Below are 24,756 nucleotides of genomic sequence, written 5' to 3'. Positions count from 1 at the left end.
TCACATGCATGCCACCTCCCGTTTAACTAGCGCTCCGTGAGCGGCTTGCAGCCCCCTGAAACTGTCATCACCCAGCGCGACTTCAGGGGGCGCTTCCGAATTTTTGCTTCAGGGTGAAAATGGGTTGCTGTGCACAGTGATGAAGTTGTCACCGCTGGTGCAGTGCAGCGGGGCGCTACGGGTTACCACTGCCGCTAAGCTGCCACAGAATTTAGCGGGAGTCGTCAGCGGCATTGCACCCGGCGAAAAGTCGTTTGTGCCCTGGGGGCACTAATTGGGGGCACAAACAACCCCAATATCTCCCCCATAACGTCGATGCTGCTGTTAAGCATTAGATGTTCAAATAAATTCTACTCGAGATAACATAACATATGGTAAATATCTGGCATACTCTGAGCAACAGAACAGCATGTAATAATTGATTTTTGAAATTTTTTAATATAACATTTATATTTTAATTTCACAGGATGCACAGGGAAACTTTTTTCTTCGAGCCACCCAGTTGGAATGCAAAGAGCTTAATTGTGCTGTGTGTCAAACATTTTTCAAGTATCATTCTCTGCCATCTTTTAAATTTTGTAACTAAAATGAAATCAACACTGCCTAATATAGACAACATAAAGCATTACTTACAGTGACCTTGTGTGGACAATCATTGGAACACAATCCACTAAGAACTGGAGGAGGAAATGAAACAATTGTTAAACTCGGTTTTCAAGACTAGTAATTAATAAATTATTTGAAGAGATAAATGTTGACCAAATATATGACACTGCACATGGGGAATCAAGACGAGGGTAGAGCATAACCAGGATTCACAGAAGTCATTAAATCCTCATTTTAACTTTAGAAACTGCCATTTTTATATAACAAATAGCAAAACATACAGCAATTTGGGAAGCAGTTAGTTGGAGAATTGAAGTTTCTCTGCAAGAGAAGCTGAGGAACTGGGAAATACAAAATCAGGCTGTATAGTGCCACCACTGTCAGGAGAGTGCAATTACATGGTGATAAATTACATAGGCAGTTTCCAATATAAATACGGACACAAAAGTTTACAATGGAAATAGCTGCTACAAAAGTATGACAAAGACCAAAGTAAGGTTTTGTAGACAGAAGGTGCAAACAGATTTAATATATTAGATTAATTTTTCAAAGTCTTTATTTTACTTCTTCATTGCGACAGCAAATAGCTTAAAAATATCAACAAAGATCTTCAATCCTTTAGATCAATTCTACAGCAAATTAATGAAAACTACTAATGATTGCCTAAAGGAATTCTATTATATACTAATAGTTCCTAATGACTTTAAAAGTCTGCAAAAACAGCTTTTGAGGTTGTTGTCTAGCATGCTCAAATTTATACGGCTTTTAACTTCTTATAATCTAAAATGAGTTTCCCCTTATCTTGCAAAGCAGATTGGACTTGAAAAGCAATTTGCTTCTTATATACACAATGTTCATCATTCCTAGCTTCACCTCAGATTCTTGCCATTTACCACCCACAACACCATCACAGAAATAAATGGCACAGATTTAAATCATACATGTTACCATATATATTCATCTTAAATGCTCAAGTCTCGAGAACATTAAATTGATAATTTGCCAGGCAAACACACTTTGGACAATAAAATTCTACTGCTGATGTGTAGCTAATTAGAAAAAAAATTGACATTTGTAAATGTTACATAAATTGAATTTACTCTTTGCAAATACCTAGAGAGTCACTTTTTAAAATCTTGAATAAGTTAAATTACTGCTCTCATTAAATTTTTTTTTAAAGATAGGAGGAGGCTGTGCTAACAGAAGTGACATTGAACAACACTGCAAGGAAATCATTAACACTATGGATCTTGATCAGCAATTTTTTAAGATGGTTTGGTTTCAGGCAGATGTTACAGATTACAAAGTGCAGGAACAATTCAAAACTAAAAGTTGCAAAGTGCATGTTGTGGAATACATTGCTACACAATACAACAATTATTTGGAGCCCGAGAACATGACAATTTGATGGCACGCTCTAAAGAATGTTTCTAGGGCAACAACTCAAAGTAAAATGTACATTTTTAGAAAACCTAGGTTTCTAAATACAAACTGCGATTTCTACAACTAAATGTAAAAAGTCACCTAGCAATGGTTACTGAGAAGACATCATCTTGGCTAATTTATGCTCCTCTTCAATAATAATTAAGAGTATTCAATTAAAGAAATTTAAAAATAACACAATTTGGTATTTCTAAGTTTCAAAATATAAAAACAAAAAATTCTTTTAACTTACCACTGGGTCAGTGAAATTATGTTAATTAATTACCCAACGGAAGATCAAATATTTAATGACATTTTACTACATGCACTACAGCCCTGATTTTAACCTCTCTCTCCTGGCCAGAACGTGACATGTTTGGTTGGATGCCCAATTTAGACCTTGACTGATTTTATGCTTCCTTGATATCTCGCCTATTTTCGCTGGAAACTTGAGCTTAAAATCAGGGCTCAAGCCCTTCAGAACTGGCTCAGATGATGGCAAATTAACTTCACATTATTATTTAAACAAAAGACACCCATTTATCTCAGCTGCATAGACTTATTATTTTTGCTATTGTATTTTATTTTGTCAGTTTTCTCCACTCCTTCCTGAAGGTGAGGTACGGTTCCATAGGCCCTGACACCCCTTTGGCATCTCACCAATTGGATCATCTCATGTATGTGAAACTAGAGTGCGGACAGGCTATTTGACCATGGATGCATCAGAGCTGAGCTTGGTCTATCTTTTAGTTGACAATAGAAAGCCATATTTGCAGCTTTGCTGAGGACACAAAGATTGGTGGTATAGAACTACAGTTTCCTTAATCTGTTTTTCTAGTGCCCTCACCTGAGGTGCACGGTTTTTGTCCACCTCCAAGCGCGCTGAAAAAAAGACGTCGGTATTCTGGCCGCTCCCCAGCCTCTCTTCGATCGTGGCGCAGCGTCGCCCAATGGATTAGCAGCGGAACCAGGTCCCGGCGCTGAAAACAGTGCCGGGATCTCTGCACATGCGCGCTATAGTCTGCGCGCATGAGCAGTAGCTCCTGGCAGGCCGTTTCTGCAAATGCCGCTGCAGGCTGTGTGGGAGGGGCCCGAAGCACGCCGTCCCTAGCCCTGGCCGAATGGGCTCCCTCATATACAGCCTGCTGCATTCCCTAAGGTAGGACTTCTATTTTTTATTTGTTATTTACTTAAGCCAGTGTATGTTGCCACTTCTGGTGATTTTGGTGCTTTAGGTACAGGGTTCCTTCTATTTTTTTTATTTGTTATTTATTGATTGCTTATTACTTTGGTCTTGGTGGTTTAGGTGCAGGGTTCCATCTATTTTATTTGTTAATTAATTGTTTATTACTTTTTGTGCTTTGGTGCTTGATGCTTTAAATGTAGTTACTTTCGCCGATTCCTTAACTCTAGGTAAGGTTTTTCTGTGCGGACAGAAGTGGCAACATACGCTGGCCTAAGTTAGTTTGGAGCAACTATTTGCTGGCCAAACACCTAAAACAGGGGTAAGTGGCTGGGAACGTCCCCTTTTGGAAAAAAAAATGAACTAAAATAAAACCTAACTAACTCACTTACACTGGCATAAATTAAATGGCCAGAATTGCAACTAAAAAGATAGTCCAGAAAAATCAAGTTACTCCACAAAAAAAAGGAGCAACGCCTGGGGAAACTTGGGCCCTAGAGTAAGTAGTGTAGACTGGATCATAAAATTACACAAAGACATTGCTAGATTAAGTGAGTGGGCAAAACTGTGGCAGATGGATTTCAATGCAGGCAAGTGTGAGGTCATTTCATTTTGAGCAAAAAGGATAGATTTTAATATTATTTAAATGGTGAAAAGCTCGTGGAGGTCCAAAGTGACTTAGGGATCCATGTACACAGTTCACAAATGTAGGAACCAGGTACAAAAAAAATAATCAAAAAGGCTAATGGAACATTTGCCTTTATAACTAGAGGGTTAGAATATAAAGGAGAGAAAGCCCTGATTAGACCACATCTGGAATATTGTTTCCAGTTCTGGGCATCGCACCTAAGAAAAGATATATTGACCTTAGAAGGAGTGCAGCGCAGATTCACCAGAATGTTACCAGGGCTTCAAAGGTTAGATTATGAGGAGAGATTACATAAACTAGGCCTGTATTCCCTAGAATATAGAAGTTAAGGGGTGATTTGATTGAGGTTTTTAGGATTTTGAAAGTAATTGATACGGTGGATAGAGAGAATTTGTTTCCGCTGGTGGGGGAGTCTAGGACAAGGAGATGTAACCTTAAAATCAGAGCGAGGCTATTCAGGTGCTCGAAGTGCAGAACACTCCCACAAAATGCAGTAAATGCTAGCTCAATTAAGAATTTTAAACCGGTGATTGATAGAATTTTGCTTGACAAGTGTATAAACGAATATAGAGCCAAGGCAGGTGAATCATAGAATCATAGAAATTTACATCACGGAAGGAGGCCATTTGGTCCATCGTGTCCGTGCCGGCCGACAAAGAGCTATCCAGCCTTATCCCACTTTCCAACTCTTGGTCCGCAGCCTTGCAGGTTACGGCACGACAAGTGCACATCTAAGTATGTTTTAAATGTGGTGAGGAGTTCTGTCTCCATCACCCTTTCAGGCAGAGAGTTCCAGACCCCCCCACCCGACCTTCTGGGTGAAAAACCGTCTCCTCAAATCCCCTCTAAACTTCCTACCAATTACTTTAAATCTATGCCTCCTGGTTGTTGACCCCTGTGCTAAGGGAAATAGGTCCTCCCTATCCACTTTATCTAGGTCCCTCATAATTTTATGGGCCCAAGTTTCCACATGATTTGCGCCTGATTTTTAGGAGCAACTGGTGGAGAACGGACTATCTTAGAAATCGCAATTCTCCACATTTTTTTTTCTGCAGTTCTAGTCAGGTAGAACAGTTCTACTTTGGAACAGAATTTTTTCTTCAAAAGGGGGCGTGTCCGGCCACTGACGCCTGATTTGAAAGTTTCCACAGTGAAAACGTACTCCAAACTAAAGTAGAATGGAGCAAGTGAAGATTTTTGTAGAACTGAAAAAACCTGTTCTACACATTAAAAAATCAGGCGCAGGTTACAAATTAGGCGTCCAAAACGAGGTGGGGGGGGGGGGGAAGGGAAGTCATTAAATTCTATAATAAATCCTTATTTATACTTATACAAATATTATACAAATAAATCTAACCTGAATAAACATTTATAAGCAAAGAAAAGATTAAATAAACCATCTTCCTACCTGTGTGAAAGTGCTTCAGGCAGGCCTTTTGGGACCGAAGGCTGAACTGTCCCCAGCACCAGATTTACAAGTAGGTGGCATTGGGTTGGGTCGGGGAGGGGAGGTTCGGTTCGGGTCGGGGGGGGAGAGAGAGAGGGGGAGAGGGGGGGCGGAGGGAGAGAGAGAGAGAGGGAGTGGGGGGCGGGGGGAGGGAGAGAGAGGGAGGGGGGGGCGGAGGGAGAGAGAGAGAGAGAGAGAGAGAGAGAGAGAGAGAGAGAGAGAGGGAGAGAGGGAGGGAGGGAGGGAGGGAGAGAGGTCAGGTCGGATCCAGTCCGAGAGCGGGAGTCGGGTCGTGGGGCGGGTCGGGTCGGGTCCAGTCGGGGGGGCGGGGACAGGAGCGCGGGTCAAGTCGGGTCAGTCGGGGGGGGGGGGGGGGGGGGGGCGGGTGTCGGGTCTGGTCCGGAGGCGGGGGGGGGGGAAGCGGGTGTCGGGTCTGGTCCGGAGGCGGGGGGGGGGGGAAGCGGGTGTCGGGTCTGGTCCGGAGGCAGGGGGGGGGGGGGGGGGGAGCGGGTGTCGGGTCTGGTCCGGAGGTAGGGGGGGGGGGGGGGGAGCGGGTGTCGGGTCTGGTCTGGTCTGGAGGCAGGGGGGGGGGAAGCGGGTGTCGGGTCTGGTCCGGAGGCGGGGGGGGCGGGGAGCGAGTGTCGGGTCTGGTCGAGGGGGGGGGGGGGGGGAGCAGGAGCTGGCCGTGGGAGGAGCCTTATTCACGCCGCCCCAGTGAGGCCATTCAGCCAGGGCTAGGGGCTGCGTGCTTCGGGCCCCTCCCACACAGTTCGGCGCCTGGAGCTACTGCACTTGCGTGCCCACTGTAGCGCACGTGCAGAGGTCCCGGCACTGTTTTCAGCGCAGGGACCTGGCTCCGCCCCCCCACAGCTCGTGCTGGCTGCGCCGAGGGCCAGAGGACCTGCAAGTAGGTGGAGAATACCGAGGATTTTTTTAGGCGCACTTTGTGGCGCGAAAAACGGGCGTCCAGGTCGGGACTGCGCCGTTCTAGGCGCATGTGGAAACTTGGGCCCTATATACCTCAATAAAAGGTCTCCCCTCAGACTCCTCGGTTCCAAAGAAAACAACCCCAGCATATCCAATCTTTCCTCATAGCTAAAATTCTCTGGTCCAGGCACCATTCTCATAAATCCCCTCTGTACCTTCCCTAGTGCAATCACATCTTTCCTGTAATGTGGTGAGCAGAACTGCACACAGTACTCTAGCTGTGGCCTAACTTGTATTTTATACAGTTCAAGCATAACGTCCCTCCTCTTGTATTCTATGCCTTGGCTAATAAGGGCAAGTATTGCGTATGCCTTCTTAACCACCTTACCTACCTGTCCTGCTACCTTCAGGGATCTGTGGGCATGCACTCCAAGGTCCCTCTGTTACTCTACACTTCATGTCCTATCATTTAATGTGTATTCCCTTGCCTCGTTAGCTCTCCCCAAATGCATTCATTACCTCACACTTCTCCGGATTGAATTCCATTTACCACTGTTCCGCCCACCTGACCAGTTCATTGATATCTTCCTGCAGTCTACAGCTTTCTTCTTCATTATCAACCACAAGGCTAATTTTTGTCTCATCTGTAAACTTCTTAATGATACCCCCTACATTCAAGTCTAAATGATTGACATATACTACAAAAAGCAAGGGACTAAGTACTGAGCCCTGCAGAATCCCACTGTAAACAGCCTTCCAGTCACAAAAACACCCATCGACCATTACCCTCTGCTTCCTGCCTCTGAGCTAATTTTGGATCCAATTTGCCATTTTCCATTGAATCCCATGGGCTTTTACTTTTGTGACCAATCTGCCATGTGGGACCTTATCAAAAGCCTTGCTAAAATCCATATACACTACATCAAACGCACTATCTTCATTGTTCCCTCTTCAAAAAGTTCAATCAAGTTAATCAGACACGACCTTCCTTTAACAAACATGCTGATTGTCCTTGATTAATCCATGTCTTTCTAAATGAAGATTTATCCTGTCCCTCAGAATTTTTTCAAATAATTTTCTCACCACCAAGGTTAGGCTGACAGGCCTGTAATTACTCAGTCTATCCCTTTCTCCCCTTTTAAACCTCCAGCACCACACCTATAGCTAGAGAGGATTGGAAAATGATGGTAAAAGCCTCTGCTATTTCCTCTCTTGCTTCTCTTAACAGCCTGTGATACATTTCATCCAGGCCTGGGGATTTATCCACTTTCAAAGATGCTAAACCTCTTAATACTTCTTCCTCACTATGTTTATTTTATCTATATTTCACACTCCTCCCTGATTGCAATGTCTAAATTTGTCCCTCTCTTTTGTGAAAACAGATGCAAAGTATTCATTAAGAACCATACCCACGTCTTCCGACTCCACACACAGATCACCTTTATGGTCTCTAATAGGCCCTAGTCTTTCTTTAGTTATCCTCTTGCTCTTAATGTATTTATAAAACATCTTTGGGTTTTCCTTGATGTTACTTGCCAAAAGTTTTTCATGCTCTCTTTGCTTTCCTAATTTTCTTTTTAATTTCACCTCTGCAGTTTCTATACTCCTCAGAGGTTTCTGCAGTATTGAGCCCTCGCTATCTGTCATAATCCTCCCTTTTTTTCTTTATCCTACCCTGTATGCCCCTTGACATCCAGGGGACTCTTTGTTAGTCCCACCCTTTTTCTTTAAGTGAACATACTTGCTCTGAACCCTCACGATCTCCACCTTGAATGCCTCCCACTGCTCTGACACTGATTTACCTTCAAGTAGGTGTTTCCAGTCCACTTTGGTTAAATCACATCTCAGCTTATCCCGAATTGAGAGCTTTTATTTCTGGTCTATCTTTGTCCTTTTCCATAACTACCCTAAATCTAACTGAATTATAATCACGAGCATCAAAATGCTGTCCCACCTGCCCAGCTTCATTCCCTAAAACTAAGTCCAGATCCACCCTCTCCCTTGTCGGGCTTGCTATGTACTGGCTAAAAAAAAAAGAGTTCTCCTGAATGTATTTTTGGAATTCTGCACCCTCGATACCTTTCACACTAATTCTATCCCAGTTAATATTAGGGTTGGTGAAATCCCCTACTATTACTGCCCTATAGTTTTTGCACTTCTCAGAAATATGCCTACATATTTGCTCTTCTATCTCCCTCTGACTGTTTGGGGGTCTATAGTATACTCCCAGCAGTGCGATCACCCTTTTTTTCTTCTTCAGTTTAACCCATATGGCCTCATTTGATGATCCTTCTAACATATCAGCCACCTCACAACTAATTTTTTTTTTTTAAATCAATACTGCGAACCCCCCTCCTTTTTTATACCCCTCTCTATCCTATCGGAAAACCCTGTAACCAGGAATGTTGAGCAGCCATTCCTGCCCTTCTTTCAGCCAGGTGGATGATACAGATCACCCATGATCTCACTCAATGGCAAAACAGGCTCAAGGGGCTAAATAGTTTATTCCTGCTCCTATGTTCCTTTCACACACATGCACTTTCTGGCTTGGGTCAACGAATAGCACGAGTCCCAGCTGATTTCCCCCATCCCCAGCCTGGAGAGACTGAAGGCAATTGTAGTGCTTCTAATATTGTACTGGCTGAGATAAGCTAATTCAGCACAAACCAAGGACTGGATTTTGTTTATGGTTTACTCGCACACCACATTGAACCTTATGGGAAGCTTGCCGCGTTGTGAATTCCTGCTAAAAAAGTGTAAAACAAAGAAAAACAAGTATGTGCTATTGAAACTATCGGTCTGATTGTCTTCCCTTGCCAGGAACAGACCTCAATTGCAGTGCCTCTCACAAATCTATACTAAAATATTGTTCTTTCTTTGTGCAACATACAAAGGGATGGTGTTTTCAACCTGTAATAGTCATTCATTTTTTTTAAGTTATTTGCTTTTACATAGAATATATAGCACAGAAACAGGTCATTCGTCCCAACTAGTCGGTGTTGTTTATACTCCACACAAGTCTCCTCCCAGTTCATCTACCTCATCTCTGCCTTTCAGCACATCTTTCTATTCCCTTTTCTCTCATGTACTCATCTAGTTTTCTTTTGAAAGCATCTGAGCTATTCACCTGTGGTAGCGAGTTCCACATTCTAACCACTGAGTAAAGATATGTCTCTTTATTTCCCTATTGGATTTATTAATAACTATCTTGTATTCATGGCCCCTAGTTTTAGATTCTCCACAAGTGGAAATATTCTCTCAACATCTGTGCCCTATCCAACCCATTCATAATTTTAAAGACCTCTGTCAGGACACCTCTATGTCTTCTCTTTTCTAAGGAAAAAAGCTGTTCAATCTTTCCCGATAGTTGTAATCTCACAGTTCTAATGCCATCTGCTTTCTCCAGTGTTTCTATGTCCTTTTTTTAGTATGGAGACCAGAACTGTGCACAGTACTCTAAGTGCAGTCTAACCAGGGTCCTATACAAGTTTAACATAACTTCAATACTTTTGAATTCTATACCTATAGAAATTAATCCCAGAGCTTTGTTAGCATTTTAATTGCTTTGCTGTTTTTAATGATTTGTTCACCTGCATCCCCAGATCCCTTTGCTCTTCTGCCCCATTCAGTTTCTTGTTTTCTAAGGTGTCAGTAATGTTTCTGTTTTTCCTACCAAAGTGCATCACCTCACTGTTATCTATGTTAAAGTTAATTTGCCACTTAACTGCCCAGTCTGCAAGTTTCCTAATTTATTCTTGTATTATGCTGCATGCTTCCTCAGTGTTAGCTAGTTTGGTATCATCTGCAAATTTTGATATTGAGTTACTTATTCCTAAGGCTCATATCTTTAAAGAAATGTATAAAGACAAATGCTCCCAGCGTATTATCGTATTTGTTAATATAGTAAACCGGTTACCCTCAGATAATAGAGAAGCCTAGTGGCTAAGAGTTCAAATCCCATCATGGTAAGTTGCGAAACGGAATGCAATAAATTTGTGGCTAGCACCAGAAAATTTTCATGAAAGCTGAGAGATTGTTTTAATTAAAATTCCCTTTTAAGGTCAACTTTACAAATTCTGAAATGTGTTTAACTGGAGCAAATATAACCTGGTGGGCATTTGTTTTTAATGAATAGTTAGGGTGTGGATAGGAAGCAAATCACTAAATTAGATCCAAAACGAAAATGAATGTAATGGGAGCAGCTTTAACGTGGGTGGTGATAATTAACTAGAAACTTGATGTGATCCAACTCCAGTAGGGAAAATGTCTGCATTAATTCAACAATCATAATTGCATTTTAATTTTCAAACAATTATTTTAATATTCTGGCCACTCAGATTAATTCAACAGATGTTTTAACTTGTTCTTAGGATGTAGACGACAGTGATATGCCAGTATTTATTGCCTATCCCTAGTTGTCCTAAGGGTATTAAAAGTCAACTATGTGATGTGGAACCCGGAGTCATGTAAAGGCCAGACTGGGTAGATTATCTTTATTGAAGTACATTAATGAACCAGTTGGATTTTTATGACAATCTAGTAGCTTTCATTCTCATTTTCTGGTGCTATCCCACAAATATATTGAATTCAATTCAACTTGCCATGGTGGGATTTGAACCTTCAACCTTTTCAGTCCAGTACTCTACCACTAGACTACCATACCCTCTACTATCTAAAGGTAACTGCTGTCATCATCATCATCATCATAGTCAGTCCCTCGGAATCGAGGAAGACTTGCTTCCTCTCTTAGCATGAGTTCTTAGGTGGTTGTACAGTCCAATACAATAACCACAGTCTCTGTCACAGGTGGGACAAATAGAAACATAGAAAGTAGGTGCAGGAGCAGGCTATGCGGCCCTTCGAGCCTGCACCACTATTCAATATGATCATGGCTGATCATGCAACTTCAGTACCCCATTCCCGTTTTCTCTTCATACCCCTTGATCCCTTTAGCCGTTAAGGGAAGGGGTGGGTGGGACTGGTTTGCCACAGACACTTTCCATTGCCTGCGCTTGATTTTTGCATGCTCTCGACGATGAGACTCTAGGTGCTCAGCGTCCTCCTGGATGCACTTCCTCCGCTTCGGGCGGTCTTTGGCCAGGGACTCCCAGGTGTCAGTGGGGATGTTGCACTTTATCAGGGAGGCTTTGAGGGTGTCCTTGTAGTGTTTCCGCTGCCCTCCTTTGGCTCGTTTGCCGTGAAGGAGTTCCGAGTAGAGCGCTTGCTTTGGGAGTCTCGTGTCTGGCATGCGAACTATGTGGCCTGTCCAGTGGAGCTGATCAAGTGTGGTCAGTGCTTCAATGCTGGGGATGTTGGCCTGGACGAGGACGCCAACGTCGGTGTGTCTGTCATCCCGGGGGATTTGTAGGATCTTGCGGAGACATCGTTGATGGTATTTCTCCAGCGACTTGAGGTCTCTACTGTACATGGTCCATGTTTCTGAGCCATGCAGGAGGGCGGGTATTCCTACAGCCCTGTAAACCATGAGCTTGGTGCTGTACAACACTAACAGATACTATAGCACTCTGATGGCATTTTTTCTTTACATTTTTACACGAAGATATGAAAAATTATAACAAATAACTTTAAAATGAAGGTACATTTTCAGAATTCAGACTTTCGTAACCAAGAGATGAGGCTGCATCATTGACTTTGCTTATTGTGGCAATGTTGAAAGGCACTGAAATGTTACCATTCAAAATGGACTTCTAATTTTGAGAAGAAAAGACAGGGAGGTTTATCATCAATAAAGCCTGGAAATTGTAAATATCAAGCTTTTATAATGTACACAGAAAACTAACTAATGCAAAACAGAAAAGGAAATGGTATCGAGCTTGTAAAGATTATATCAGATAAGCTCAACTTAAAGTTTTGCAATCATTTCTCTAAATATTGAATTAATTAATTAATTAATTTTATATATGAGTACTGACATGCAAACTAGACTAAAGACAGACTTGCATTTATATAGTTCCCAACGTGACCTCAGGATGTCCTAAAGCGCTTTACAGCAAATTAATTACTTTTGAAGTGTAATCACTGTTGTAATGTAGAGAAAAGCGGCAGCCAATTTGCACACAGCAAAGTCCCACAAACAGCAATGTGATAATGAATGGATAATCTGTTTGTGATGTTGGTTGAGGGATAAATATTGGCTAGGCCATTGGGAAGTAGTCTCCTACTCTTCTTCAAAATAGTGCTGTGGGATCGTTTATGTCCACCTGAGAAGTCTCGTTCAAAAGATGGCACCTCTGACACTGCAGCACTGCACTGGAGTGTCAGCCTAGATTTTGCGTTCAAGTCTCTGTAGTGGAACCCAGAACCTTCTAACCAGAGGCGAGATTGCTACAACTGAGCCACAGCTAAGAAAGACAGTGTTGTCCAATACATTAGCCAGTAGCTTGGATTAATAAATAAAAAATGAGTATTAGACAGTCACTGAGTATGTGATCTCAATATATTGCATAAGCAGGTGTACTTTAACTATTTTGTGTGTTCGTTGGTAAAATGATAAGCAGAGTGTGCAAGTGTTTTTTCGATAGTTGGGAGTGTGTTATTTCCTTGGTTACAGAACGCTCGTATTTTAAGTAAACATACACATTTGAATTACATGTACCTGTATTGTGTTTGTGTGTGTATAAAGGTGTTATTTTTACTAAAATTAGTACATTTGGCTAAAATGGTGTCACCATAGCTACAGCTGTGGGTAATCAGCAATTTCTATTGGACAACACTGGACTGAGACTTTTCTGCATTCATGGGATTCTGGCATTTGCAGAGTTGGGTAAAAAAATAACATTAAGACTGGAAGAGTGGTAGCAAGGAACTAGTTAACATTGGATCGGTCTCGATCAGCTCACTACTGCGTCAGCAAAAAGCTCATCAGACTGTAGAATCAAATTTTCAAGAAAACTCTACTTTTAGATGGAAAAAATTTAATTTAAAATGATTGAAGGATATACATCTCACGAAAGAGTCCATGGGCCCAAAATTGGCCAGGAGTTGCTCTGTTATTTTTGGAGCCACTTGATTTTTCTGGAGTATCTTAAAAACCTCCATTTTGCACATTCAATTTGCACCAGTCTAAGTGAGTTAGTTACAATTTTTTTTAGTTTAGTTTAGTTTTTCTCAAAAGGGGCTGTTACCAGCCACCGATGCCAGTTTTGGCCATTTCTGCCACTTTGGCCAGCTAATTACTCCAAATCTACTTAGGCCAGCATATGTGGCCACTTCAGAAAACCCTTGCAGAGAGTTCAGAAATCAGCGCAGGTAGGTACATCGGAGGCCAGCAGAACTTAATGACTTGGCTAAAGAATGTGAATAGGATTAAACAGCTGTACAGGACATCATATGACAAACTTCGCAAAGTTAATTTACTATACAACAGAAGCATTCATGGAAGCTTAAACTACAAAAATAAAAGTAAAAGATAGTTGAATTAAATTTCCCTAATCTCACAACTAATTTAAACAACTATTTGTTTGCAATGATTATACTGGGCCAAAATTGAGCCCATATTATCTAAAAAAAAGTCTACTTCAATAAATAAGATATTCTCTCAGTGTTCCTCCGTCACTTATGTTCTTCTGTCACAATAGCCTTGCCCGCCCACTGCTAGCCCTGGCCAAATGGCTGATCGATGCGATTTCTCGATGATTAAAGCTGCAAATCAAATACCCCTACTCACAGCAACATTTGCCGGTATCGGGTCTCACGCTGCAGCAACATTCAGAGGCTGGGGGCGAGGAGCTACTGCACATGTGCGCGTACACTCCACTGCGCATGTGCAGACGTCCCGGCACTGTTTTCAGCACGGGACGCCGGCTCCGCCCCGACTCGACTGGCCACGCTGCACGAAGACCCAGGAGAGGCCGGACAGTGGCCAAAGTTGGGACGTCTTTTTGCGGCATGCTTGGAAACGTAGAAAAGCGGCGCAACTCAGGTGAACGTGCCAAAAATCGTCATGTGCCAATTTTGGGTCATTGAATATATTTAAGGCAGAGATAGACAGATTTTTGAGCAGTAAGGGAATAAAGGGTTATTGGGAACGGGCAGGGAAGTGCAGCTGAGTCCATGATCAGATCAGCCATGATTTATGAAATGGCGGAGCAGGCTCAAGGGGCTAGGTGGCCTACTCCGGCTCCTATTTCTTATGTTCTTATAAAGGAAAAGGAGGTGGGGTAGTTTTGTTAATAAAGAATGAGATCAGTGCAGTAGTGAGAAATGATATTGGCTTAGAAGATCAAGATGTAGAATCAGTTTGGGTGGAGATAAGAAATAATAAGGGAAATAAGTCACTGGTGGGAGTAGTCTATAGGCCCCCTAACAGTAGCGACACTGTAGGACAGAGTATAAATTAATAATGGAGGCTTGTAAGAAAGGTACGGCAATAATCATGGGTGATTTTTATTGTGTTCCTAACACAGATGAGGCTGCACACAGGGAGGTTAAAGTAACAGTGACCTCAGTCTTTAATAAGACACTCCAGAGTGAGGAACAGGCCTTAGGGGCCGGCTTACATACAGTGTTTCCAAGGGATGCTGGGATCCCTTGGGACTTCAGGGGATGAGCTCCCTGGTGGCGGAACATGGGAGTGCATGCTTTACAGATACACAACATCACTCCCTGTCCCCCCCCCAAAAGTCAAAGTGAAAACTATTTACAAGGTGAGGCGGTCGGGAAACTTTCTTTCCCTGGTGGACCGCTTAGATACAAATGTCTGTTCTGGTGTGTTGGCTGTGCCCTCGCTGGGCTGGCGTGTTGTTGGCCCTGCAGGGCTGCTAGGTGAGCCTGGCCTTGCTGGGCTGTTGGGCATGATGGGTTCGATTTCCTGGTCCGGCATGGTGTCGTTGATCCTTTGGGTGCCTGCTGTGTTCCGCAGTCTGTGAACCGCAACCTCGTTTGGTCCAGGTGCTTTCTGCAAATTTGTCCATTGTCTAGTTTGACTACAAACACCCTATTCCCTTCTTTAGCTATCACCGTGCCCGCGATCCACTTGGGACCATGTCCATAGTTTAGCACATACACAGGGTCATTCAGATCAATTTCCCGTGACACAGTGGCGCGACCATCGTTTACATTTTGTTGCTGCCGCCTGCTCTCTACCTGATCATGCAGGTTGGGGTGAACCAGCGAGAGTCTGATTTTAAGTGTCATTTTCATGAGTAGCTCAGCCAGGGGCACCCATGAGCGAGTGGGGTCTCGTGCGGTAGCTAAGCAGTACTTGGGACGGGCGGGTTTGGAGTGAGCCTTCTGTGACTCGTTCAAGGCTCTGTTTGATGGTTTGCACTGCCCGCTCTGCCTATCCATTGGAGGCTGGTTTAAACGGGGCCGAGGTGACATGTTTGATCCCATTGCGGGTCATGAATTCTTTAAATTCGGCACTGGTGAAACATGGCCCGTTGTCACTGACCAGTATGTCAGGCAGGCCGTGGGTGGCAAACATGGCCCTCAGGCTTTCAATGGTGGCGGTGGCAGTGCTTCCCGACATTATTTCACATTCAATTCATTTTGAAAAAGCATCCACCACGACCAGGAACATTTTACTGAGAAATGGACCCGCATAGTCGACATGGATCCTCGACCATGGTCTGGAGGGCCAGGACTACAAACTTAATGGTGCCTCTCTGGGCGCGTTGCTCAACTGAGCACATACGCTGCATTGCCGTACACAGGACTCTAAGTCAGAGTGGATACCGGGCCACCACACATGGGATCCGGCTCTCGCTTTCATCATTACTATACCCGGGTGTGTGCTGTGGAGATCCGAGATGAACGTCTCCCTGCCCTTTTTTGGTCGCACCACGCGGTTACCCCACAACAGGCAGTCTGCCTGAATGTGCAGTACGTCCTTTCGCCGCTGGAATGGCTTGATTGGCTCTTGCATTCCAACGGGGATGCTGGCCCAGTTCCCATGCAGTTCACAGTTTTTTTTTTACTAGGGACAGCAGAGGATCTTGGCTGGTCCAAGTCCTAATCTGGCGGGCCGTGACAGGTGATTTATCATTTTCAAACGCTTCCATGACCATCAACAAGTCTGCGGGCTGCGCCACCATCAACAAGTTTGCAGGCTGCGCCTTTTCCACCCCCGTGGTGGGCAATGGTAGCCGACTGAGAGCATCCGCACAGTTCTCGGTGCCTGGCCTGTGGCGGGTGGTATAGTTATACGCTGATAGCCCGCATACAAAGGTGGGCACTCGCGCTGAGGCATTAGTATTTATCCCCTTGTTTTCAGCGAACAGGGATGTGAAGGACCTGTGATCAGTTTCCAGCTCAAATTTGAGGCCAAACAGGTACTGATGCATTTTCTTTACCCTGAACACACACGATAATGCCTCTTTCTCAATCATGTTGTCGGCCCTCTCGGCCTTAGACAAGCTCCTGGAAGCATAGGCGACAGGTTGCAACTTTCACAGCTCAGTGATGTTCTATGACCTGAGCACGTTCCTGATAGCCTCTGTCTTGGCGTTTGTGGGCCGAATGCCGTCCGCCGCGATCTTTCTCCCCAAAAACTCCACTTCTGTTGCCATGAAGACGCATTTAAACCTCTTCAGCCGCAGCCCTACGCGATCCAGTCGCTGGAGGACCTTCTCCAGGTTTTGTAGGTGCTCGGCGGTGTCCCGACCCGTGACCAATATGTCGTCCTGAAAGACCACCGTGTGTGGTATCGACTTGAGTAGGCTCTCCATGTTTCTCTGGAAGATCGCTGCAGCCGACCGAATTCCAAACGGGCATCTGTTGTAGATGAACAGTCCCTTGTGCGTGTTGATGCAGGTGAGGACCTTCGAAGACTCCTCCAGCTCCTGCATCATGTAGGCTGAAGTCAGGTCGAGTTTGGTGAACGTCTTGCCTCCTGCCAGTGTCGCAAATAGGTCATCTTCTTTAGGTAGTGGGTATTGGTCCTGTAGCGAGAAACGATTAATAGTTATTTTATAATTGCCGCAAATCCTGACCGTGCCATCACTTTTGAGTACTGGAACAATCGGGCTGGCCCACTCGCTAAATTCCACTGGGGAGATGATGCCCTCATGTTGCAGCCTGTCCAGCTCGATTTCCACTCTCTCCCTCATCATGTGATGTACCGCTCTTGCCTTGTGGTGAATGGGTCGTGCCTCTGGGACCAAGTGGATCTACGCCTTCGCCCCGGAAAAGTTTCCAATGTCTGGCTCAAAAAGGGAAGGAAATTTGTTCAAAACCTGGGTACATGAGGCCTCATTGATGTGTGATAGCGCTCGGATGTCATCCCAATTCCAGCGGATTTTGCCCAGCCAGCTCCTTCCAAGCTGTGTAGGGCCATCGCCCGGGACAATCCAGAGTGGCAGTTCGTGCACCGTGCCCTCGTAGGTGACCTTGACCATGGCGCTGCCCAGGACAGTGATAAGCTCTTTGGTGTACGTTCTCAGTTTCGTGTGGAAGGAGCTCAGGGCTGGTCTGAGTGCCTTGTTGCACCACAGTCTCTCAAACATCCTTTTACTCATGATGGATTGGCTAGCGCCAGTGTCCAGTTCTATGGCTACGGGTAAGCCATTCAATTTTACGTTTAGCATTATAGGTGGACATTTCATCGAAAATGTGTGCACCCTGTGTACGTCAGCATCTGCCTCCTCTCTCTGAGGCTTGAAATTGCTTTGATCCACTATGGACCGATCTTCCTCTGCCACGTGGTGGTTAGCAGGTTTTGCAGAGCTTGCAGCTCGTTTGCAAGTTCGTTGGAGGTGCCCCATTGTTCCACAGCTCTTGCAAACATACCCTTTGAAGCGGCATGAATAGGCTGAATGGAAGCCTCTACAACACCAAGAAGATGTGAATTGCCTTGCATTCATCCTTTGTTGGGGACTCGGAGTCACCTGGGTCACCTGAGGCCTGCTGGCAGTTGGAGACTCGTGGGTTCTGCCCTGTACATTTCTGCTCACAAACACAGTTCCAGTTAATTTATGAACATTGCTAGCACTTGTGTGCTGAGAGATTTGTTTGGTGTTATCACTGGTGGACATAAGGCCTGTACTATCGCAATGGCCTTACTGAGGGTCGGTGACTCTACAGTCAAAAGTTTTCATAGGATGGTCTCGTGGCCAATGTCCAGTACAAAAAAGTCTCTGAGCATTTGCTCCAGGTAGCCATCAAACTCACATTGTCCTGCAAGTCGCCTTAGCTCGGCGACATAGCTCGCCACTTCCTGACCTTCAGATCGCTGGCACGTGTAGAACCGATACCTCGCCATCAGCACGCTCTCCCTCGGGTTAAGATGCTTCCGAACCAGTGTACACAGCTCCTCATACAACTTATCTGTGGGTTTCACCGGAGCCAGAAGATTCTTCATGAGGCTGTAGGTCGGTGCCCTGCAGACTGTGAGGAAGACCGCTCTCCTTTTTGCAGCGCTTTCTTCTCCGTCCAGCTCGTTGGCTACAAAGTACTGGTCTAGCTGTTCGACATAGGCTTCCCAGTCCTCACCCTCCGAGAACTTCTCCAGGATGCTCAGTTTGCTGCATCTTTGCGTTGGATTCGTATTCTCGTCGCCAGTTATTGTGTTCCTAACACAGATGAGGCGGCACACAGGGAGGTTAAAGTAACAGTGACCTCAGTCTTTAATAAGACACTCCAGAGTGAGGAACAGGCCTCGGGCCGGTTTATATACAGTGCTCCCAAGGGATGCTGGGATCCCTTGGGACTTCAGGGGATAGGCTTCCTGGTGGCGGAACATGGGAGTGTATGCTTTACAGATACACAACAATTTTAATCTTCATATTGATTGGACAAATCAAACTGACAAAGGTAGCCTTGAGTAAGTGTTCATAGAGTATATTCGGGATGGTTTCTTAGAACAATACGTTGTGGAACCAACCAAGGAGCGGACTATTTTAGAGCTGGCAATGCGTAATAAGACTGGATTAATTAATGATCTCATAATAAAGAATCCTCTTGGGAAGAGTGATCATAACATGGTAGAATTTCAAATTCAGTTTGAGGGTGAGAAAGCAAAATCTCAAACTAGCGTCATGAACTTAAACAAAGGCAATTATAAAGGCATGAATGTTAAAGTGGACTGGGAAAATAGATTAAAGGGTAAGACGGTAGATCAGCAGTGTCAAACATTTACGGAGATATTGCATAACTTTCAGCAAAGATATATTCCAGTGAGAAAGAAAGACTTTACGAGAAGGGTGAATCATCCGTAGCTCACTCATGAAGTAAAGGAAGGTACCAAAATGAAAACAAAGCCATACAATGTTGAGAAGAATAGTGGAAGGCCAGAGGATTGGGAAATTTTTAGCAAAGGATGACTAAAAAAGAGAGAGAAGATAGTTCGAGAGTAAACAAGCAAGAAATATAAAAACAGACAGTAATAGCTTCTACAGGTATATATAAAAGGAAGAGAATAGCTAAAGTAAACGTTGGTCCATTAGAAGATGAGACTGGGGAATTAACAATGGGAAACAGGGAAATGGAAGAGACTTTGAACAAATATTTTGTATCGGTCTTCACAGTAGAAGACCCTAAAAACATCCCAACAATGATAATCAACAGGCTATTGGGAGGGGGAACTTAAAACAATCACTATCACTAGAGAAAAAGTACTAGGCAAACTACTGGGACTAAAGGTGGACAAGTCTCCTGGACCTGATGGACTGCATCCGAGGGTCTTAAAAGAAGTGGCTGCAGAGATCGTGGATGCATTGGTTGTAATCTACCAAAATTCCCTGGATTCCAGAGAGGTCCCAGTGGATTGGCATACTGCAATGTAACACCCCTATTTAAGAAAGGAGGGAAACAGAAAGCAGGAAATTATAGACCAGTTAGCCTAACATCTGTCATTGGGAAAATGCTGGCGTCCATTATTAAGGAAGTAGTAGCAGGACATTTAGAAAATCATAATACCATGCTGATTGATTGTATGAAAGGGAAATCATGTTTGAAACATTTGCTGGAGTTCTGCTGAAAATGTAACGAGCAGGGTGGATAAAGGGCAACCAGTAGATGTTGCGTATTTGGATTTCCAGAAGGCATTCGATAAGGTGCCACATGAAAGATTAGTGCACTAGATAAGAGTTCACGGGATTGGGGATAATATAGTAGCATGGATAGAGGAATGGCTGACTAACAGAAAACAGAGTCAGGATAAATGGGTAATTTTCAGGTTGGAAAACTGTAACTAGTGGGGTGCCACAGGGATCAGTGCTGGGGCCTCAACTATTTACAATCTATATTAATGACTTGGATGAAGGAACCAAGTGTAATGTAGCAAAAATTACTGATGATACAAAGATAGGTGGGAAAGCAAGTTGTGAGGAGGACACAAAGATTCTGCAAAGGGATATAGATAGGCAAAGTGATTGGGCAAAAATTTGGCAAATGGAGTATAATGTGGGAAAATGTGAGATTATCCACTCTGGTAGGAAAAATAAAAAAGTAAATTATTTAAATGGGGAGATTACAAAATGCTGTGGTAGAGGGGGATCTGGGGGTCCTTGTGCATGAAATATAAAAAGTTAGTATGCAGGTACAGCAAGTAATTAGGAAGGTGAATGGAACATTGGCCTTTATTGCAAGGGGGAGAGAGTATAATAGTAGGGAAGTCCTGCTCCAACTGTGCAAGGCATTGGTGAGATCATACCTGAAGTAATGTGTATTTAAGGCAGGATATACTTGCATTGGATTTAGTTCAGAGAAGGTTCATGAGGTTGATTCCTGAGATGGAGTTGTCTTATGAAGAAAGGTTGGGCCTATACTCATTGGAGTTTAGAAGAATGAGAGGGGATCTTATTGAAACATAAGATTCTGACGGGGCTTGAGAGTAGATATAGAGAGGATGTTTCTTCTCATGGGGGAATCTAGAACTAGGGGGCATAGTTTCAGAATAAGAGGTCGCCCATTGAAAATGGAAATGAGGAGGAATTTATTTTCTCAAGAGGGTCGCAAATCTATGGAATTCTCTACCCCAGAGAGCTGCGGAGGCTGGGTCATTGAATATATTTAAAGTGGAGATAGACAGATCTTTGAACGATAAGGGAGCCATGATCTTATTGAATGGCGGAGCAGGCTCGAGGGGCCAAATGGCTTATTCCTGCTCCTATTTCTTATGTTATCCATAAGAACAAATGTGGTATGCAAATTTTGAGAACAGGAAGATGAAAATGCCCTGCTTCATGTCCAAAAAAAATCATGTGTTAGGTTTATTCATTTTCTTTGTGGGAAAATTCCAGTGGCCACTGTAGATTGAAGATAAAAAAATGTCTAATCTGCTCACTCTACAGAACTTGTGCACTCAATGGAAATGTATCACCGCAGCAAACACTGTACATACTGAATTCACTTAATTCATAGATCATTTCTCTTTCATTTGCCAGTTACTGAAGAGTACAGTGTGGTCTTTGCTAGCTTGGTGTAAGCTACATGGCCATACCAATGTAATTTTTGTTACCTTATAAAACAGAATTACATCATATTTAAAACTGAGCAACTCCTAGAAAATAAGCCTGCTTGTATAGTTTGAATGTGAACATTTGTAGGTAGCTTGTAAGATATAAATCTACATAGTGAATACATGTTTTATGTTGGGTTTCCTAAATGCTGCACACTGTTTACCTATAGATTTCTTTACTCAGAAGACAGTTCCTTCAATGATGTCAAAATATCACCTTCAACCGCTTTGGCCACCCACATGCTTCAAGTGAGCTCAGTGTAAATTTAAAGCACCCTACCTCATCTTAAACCTACGCACGCTGCAGGTCTTTTGATCTGAACATTGACTTGAACAAAACCAGATATTAACCATTTCCCCATTTCTTCTACTAGTTTTGCTGATTTACAATCCACTTTGTTCCGTTCCATTGAGTTTAAAAAAAAAAACTCCCCTTTTATCTTTCTAAACTCTTTTGCAGCCTGACTTAGTTGACCATTGGCGATTAATAGAACCTTTTACTTTCTAGTGTCAGCTGTGGCTCAGTGGGTAGCACACTTGCCTCCGAGTCAGAAGGTTGTGAATTCAAGTCCCACTCCAGTGACTTTTGTAAATAAATCTAGGGTGACATTCCAGTGCAATGCTGAGGGAGTGCTGCACTGTTGGAGGTGCCGTCTTTCGGATGAAACATTAAACTGAGACCCCGTCTGCTTTCTCAGGTGGACGTAAAAGATTTCATGGCACTATTTTGAAGAAGAGCAGGGAAGTTATCCCCGGTGTCCTGGCCAATATTTATGGGACTGACTATTGGCACTGAACTTTTTCTGTCGAGTACCTGCCCCCGAAGCCTCTTGCCCAAACCAGAAGTGCGGCCGGACCGGAAGCAGGGCCCTGCAATCAGTGTGACCACATTCCACGAGCCTCTGAGCGACCGCCGACCGGGCCTTCTGATCTTCCACGAGCCTCCGAGCAACCGAGGGAGATAGAGAGAGGGAGTTTAGAGGGGGGGGGGGGGGGGGGGAGAAAGAGAGAGAGAGAGAGAGAGAGAGAGAGAGAGAGAGAGAGACCTTGGGGGGGTGAGAGGAGAGAAAGAGAGGCACGGGGGTAGCGGGGGCGCAGGAGAAGAGAGAGGCACGGGGGGGGGGGGGGGGGGGGAAATGAAGGGGAAGAGAGGTTTTTCCAATCCAGAAGTCACGACACTGTCACTATTCACTTCATACCCAATAAATAATGTTAATAATCTGCACACAATGACCCATCCATGACAGGGGGAGGGGGGGTTATGCATTTGCACTGGGGCAAGGGACTTCAGCTGGGGGAGGCAGCCTGTGCGCTGGGGTATGGGACATTGGTTGGGGGGAAGCAGCACTTGCGCTGAGGTATGGGACATTGGCTGGGGGGGGAGACAGCACTTGCGTTGGGGTATGGGACTTTGGCTGAGGGAGGGATGCACTTGCGTTGGTGTGAGGGACTTTGGCTGGGGGAGGCAGCACTTGTGCTGGAGGGCAAGGGACTTTGGCGGGCACTCGGTGGCTTCTGGGGAGATCTATCCTCTGTGGCTTCTGGAAGTCAAAGTGGATCGAGTTACAATTTGCGAAATCAGTGAGAACTTGGGCTGGACGGTTCCAGTTACACATTCCAAAGAAACTTCAAGGTATGGCTTATCCTCCAAGAGGACCAATCAGAGACAAGGGGCGGTTATTTTTACAGTACAAATAAACGCGCCCAATATTTATCCTTCAATCAACATAACAAAAGCAGGTTATCTGGTCATTATCATATTGCTGTTTGTGGGAACGTGCTGTGCACAAATTGGCTGCCGCGTTTCTCACATTACAACAGTGACTGCACTCCGAAAGTACTTCATTGGCTGTAAAGCGCTTTGAGACGGCTGGTGGTCGTGAAAGGTGCTGTATAAATGTCAGTCTTTTTTTCACTAAAAAAAAATCTATTTTCGGACTATTAAACACATTAGCTGCACATGTATATTAGAAGGTCGCATATTTCACTCATGTCTGTCACGTGTTACTCTACCCCTCTTTGTTTAGGTTAATCCTGTAAGAGACTCTATTGCGTTCCTTTTTCTAATTCCAATGAAGGGTTACAAGGTTAATCAGTCACTTTTTTGTCAGATGCGGACTGATCTGCTTGTATTTCTAGCATTTTCTGTTTTTTATTTACATTTTTACCCACTTTCATCTTCCCAATGTTTACCAAAAATGGAAACAATTTGGAGAAAAGAAATCAGAATGGGATTTTCTGGTGCAGTGGATCCACACACTGTCTTCTCACCTCAGATTGAATTCGGCCCAGACTGATATAGTGTAAGCCTTCTGTGTTTGGTAACTGTAAGGGTCTATGTGAAATGCATTTGGCAGTCTCAACCATGTTTTTAGTTGGTATGTTTTCACAGCACAAAACTGTCCATAATTGCTACTCTCGCTTTCAATCAAGAGGTGGTTTGTGTGAGAAGCGGAACTATCATATTGATGCTCTATTGAGATTGTGACAGTAGAATCATAGGGGTCGAAATTTATCAAAGGCAAGTTCCGCCCACTTACTGTCGAAAAGATCGCTAAGATTCTGACGGTACTTTGGGCGGAACTTTGGTCAAAAAAGGAGGAAAAAAGCGCCCAACGGCAAAATGGGCGTTACACGCCGATTCAGGGTGGGAGAGAGCGGTGGCGGGGGGAGGGGGAAATTCGGGGTGGCAAATGGAATGACGCCGAGGCTGGAGTCAGGCCGTTCAAAAAAAATCACAAAACCTTCAGGAGGACCCTTTAACACAAAATCGCTGCAAAAGAAGTAAAAAAAATCTCACTTACCTTTTCTGCAGGTCTTCATACCTACTGTCCAGGTAAGACCTGCTCCCACGTGGCAGTCTTTTCTCCTGCAGGGGCGAAGGACTGCTTGGATGAATCTCGGACGGGAGGACTTTTTCGACGTTGCACGTCGGCGCACACTCCCCAGAGGTCCTTCCAAACCACCGGTGTGAGGGCCTCACCAATCTCCCATGGAGGGGAAAGCGGCGAAAAAAACGGGGAAACCGCCATGAAAACTCGGCGGAAGGCGGTGGTAGGACCATCAATTTCAGCCCCAAAGAAATTTACAGCACAGGAGGGGGC

At 44.2% G+C, this 24,756-nt stretch overlaps 1 protein-coding gene across 1 annotated transcript in view; it reads right to left on the bottom strand.

Moving 5' to 3' along the window:
• The window catches only part of itfg1 (integrin alpha FG-GAP repeat containing 1), a 331,482-nt gene that overhangs the window by 97,877 nt on the left and 208,849 nt on the right, over positions 1–24,756 (bottom strand). Inside the window, exon 13 of the mRNA XM_070898049.1 lies at positions 634–677. Within this exon, the coding sequence (XP_070754150.1) occupies positions 634–677 (44 nt within the window). The remainder of the gene's footprint in view (positions 1–633; positions 678–24,756) is intronic.

This window comes from Pristiophorus japonicus, chromosome 13 (genome assembly GCF_044704955.1).
Source record: "Pristiophorus japonicus isolate sPriJap1 chromosome 13, sPriJap1.hap1, whole genome shotgun sequence".
NCBI classification, from domain to species: Eukaryota; Metazoa; Chordata; class Chondrichthyes; family Pristiophoridae; genus Pristiophorus; species Pristiophorus japonicus.
The sequence above is the reverse complement of the archived record's forward strand: the minus strand, read 5'-3'. Positions and strand labels throughout refer to the sequence as shown.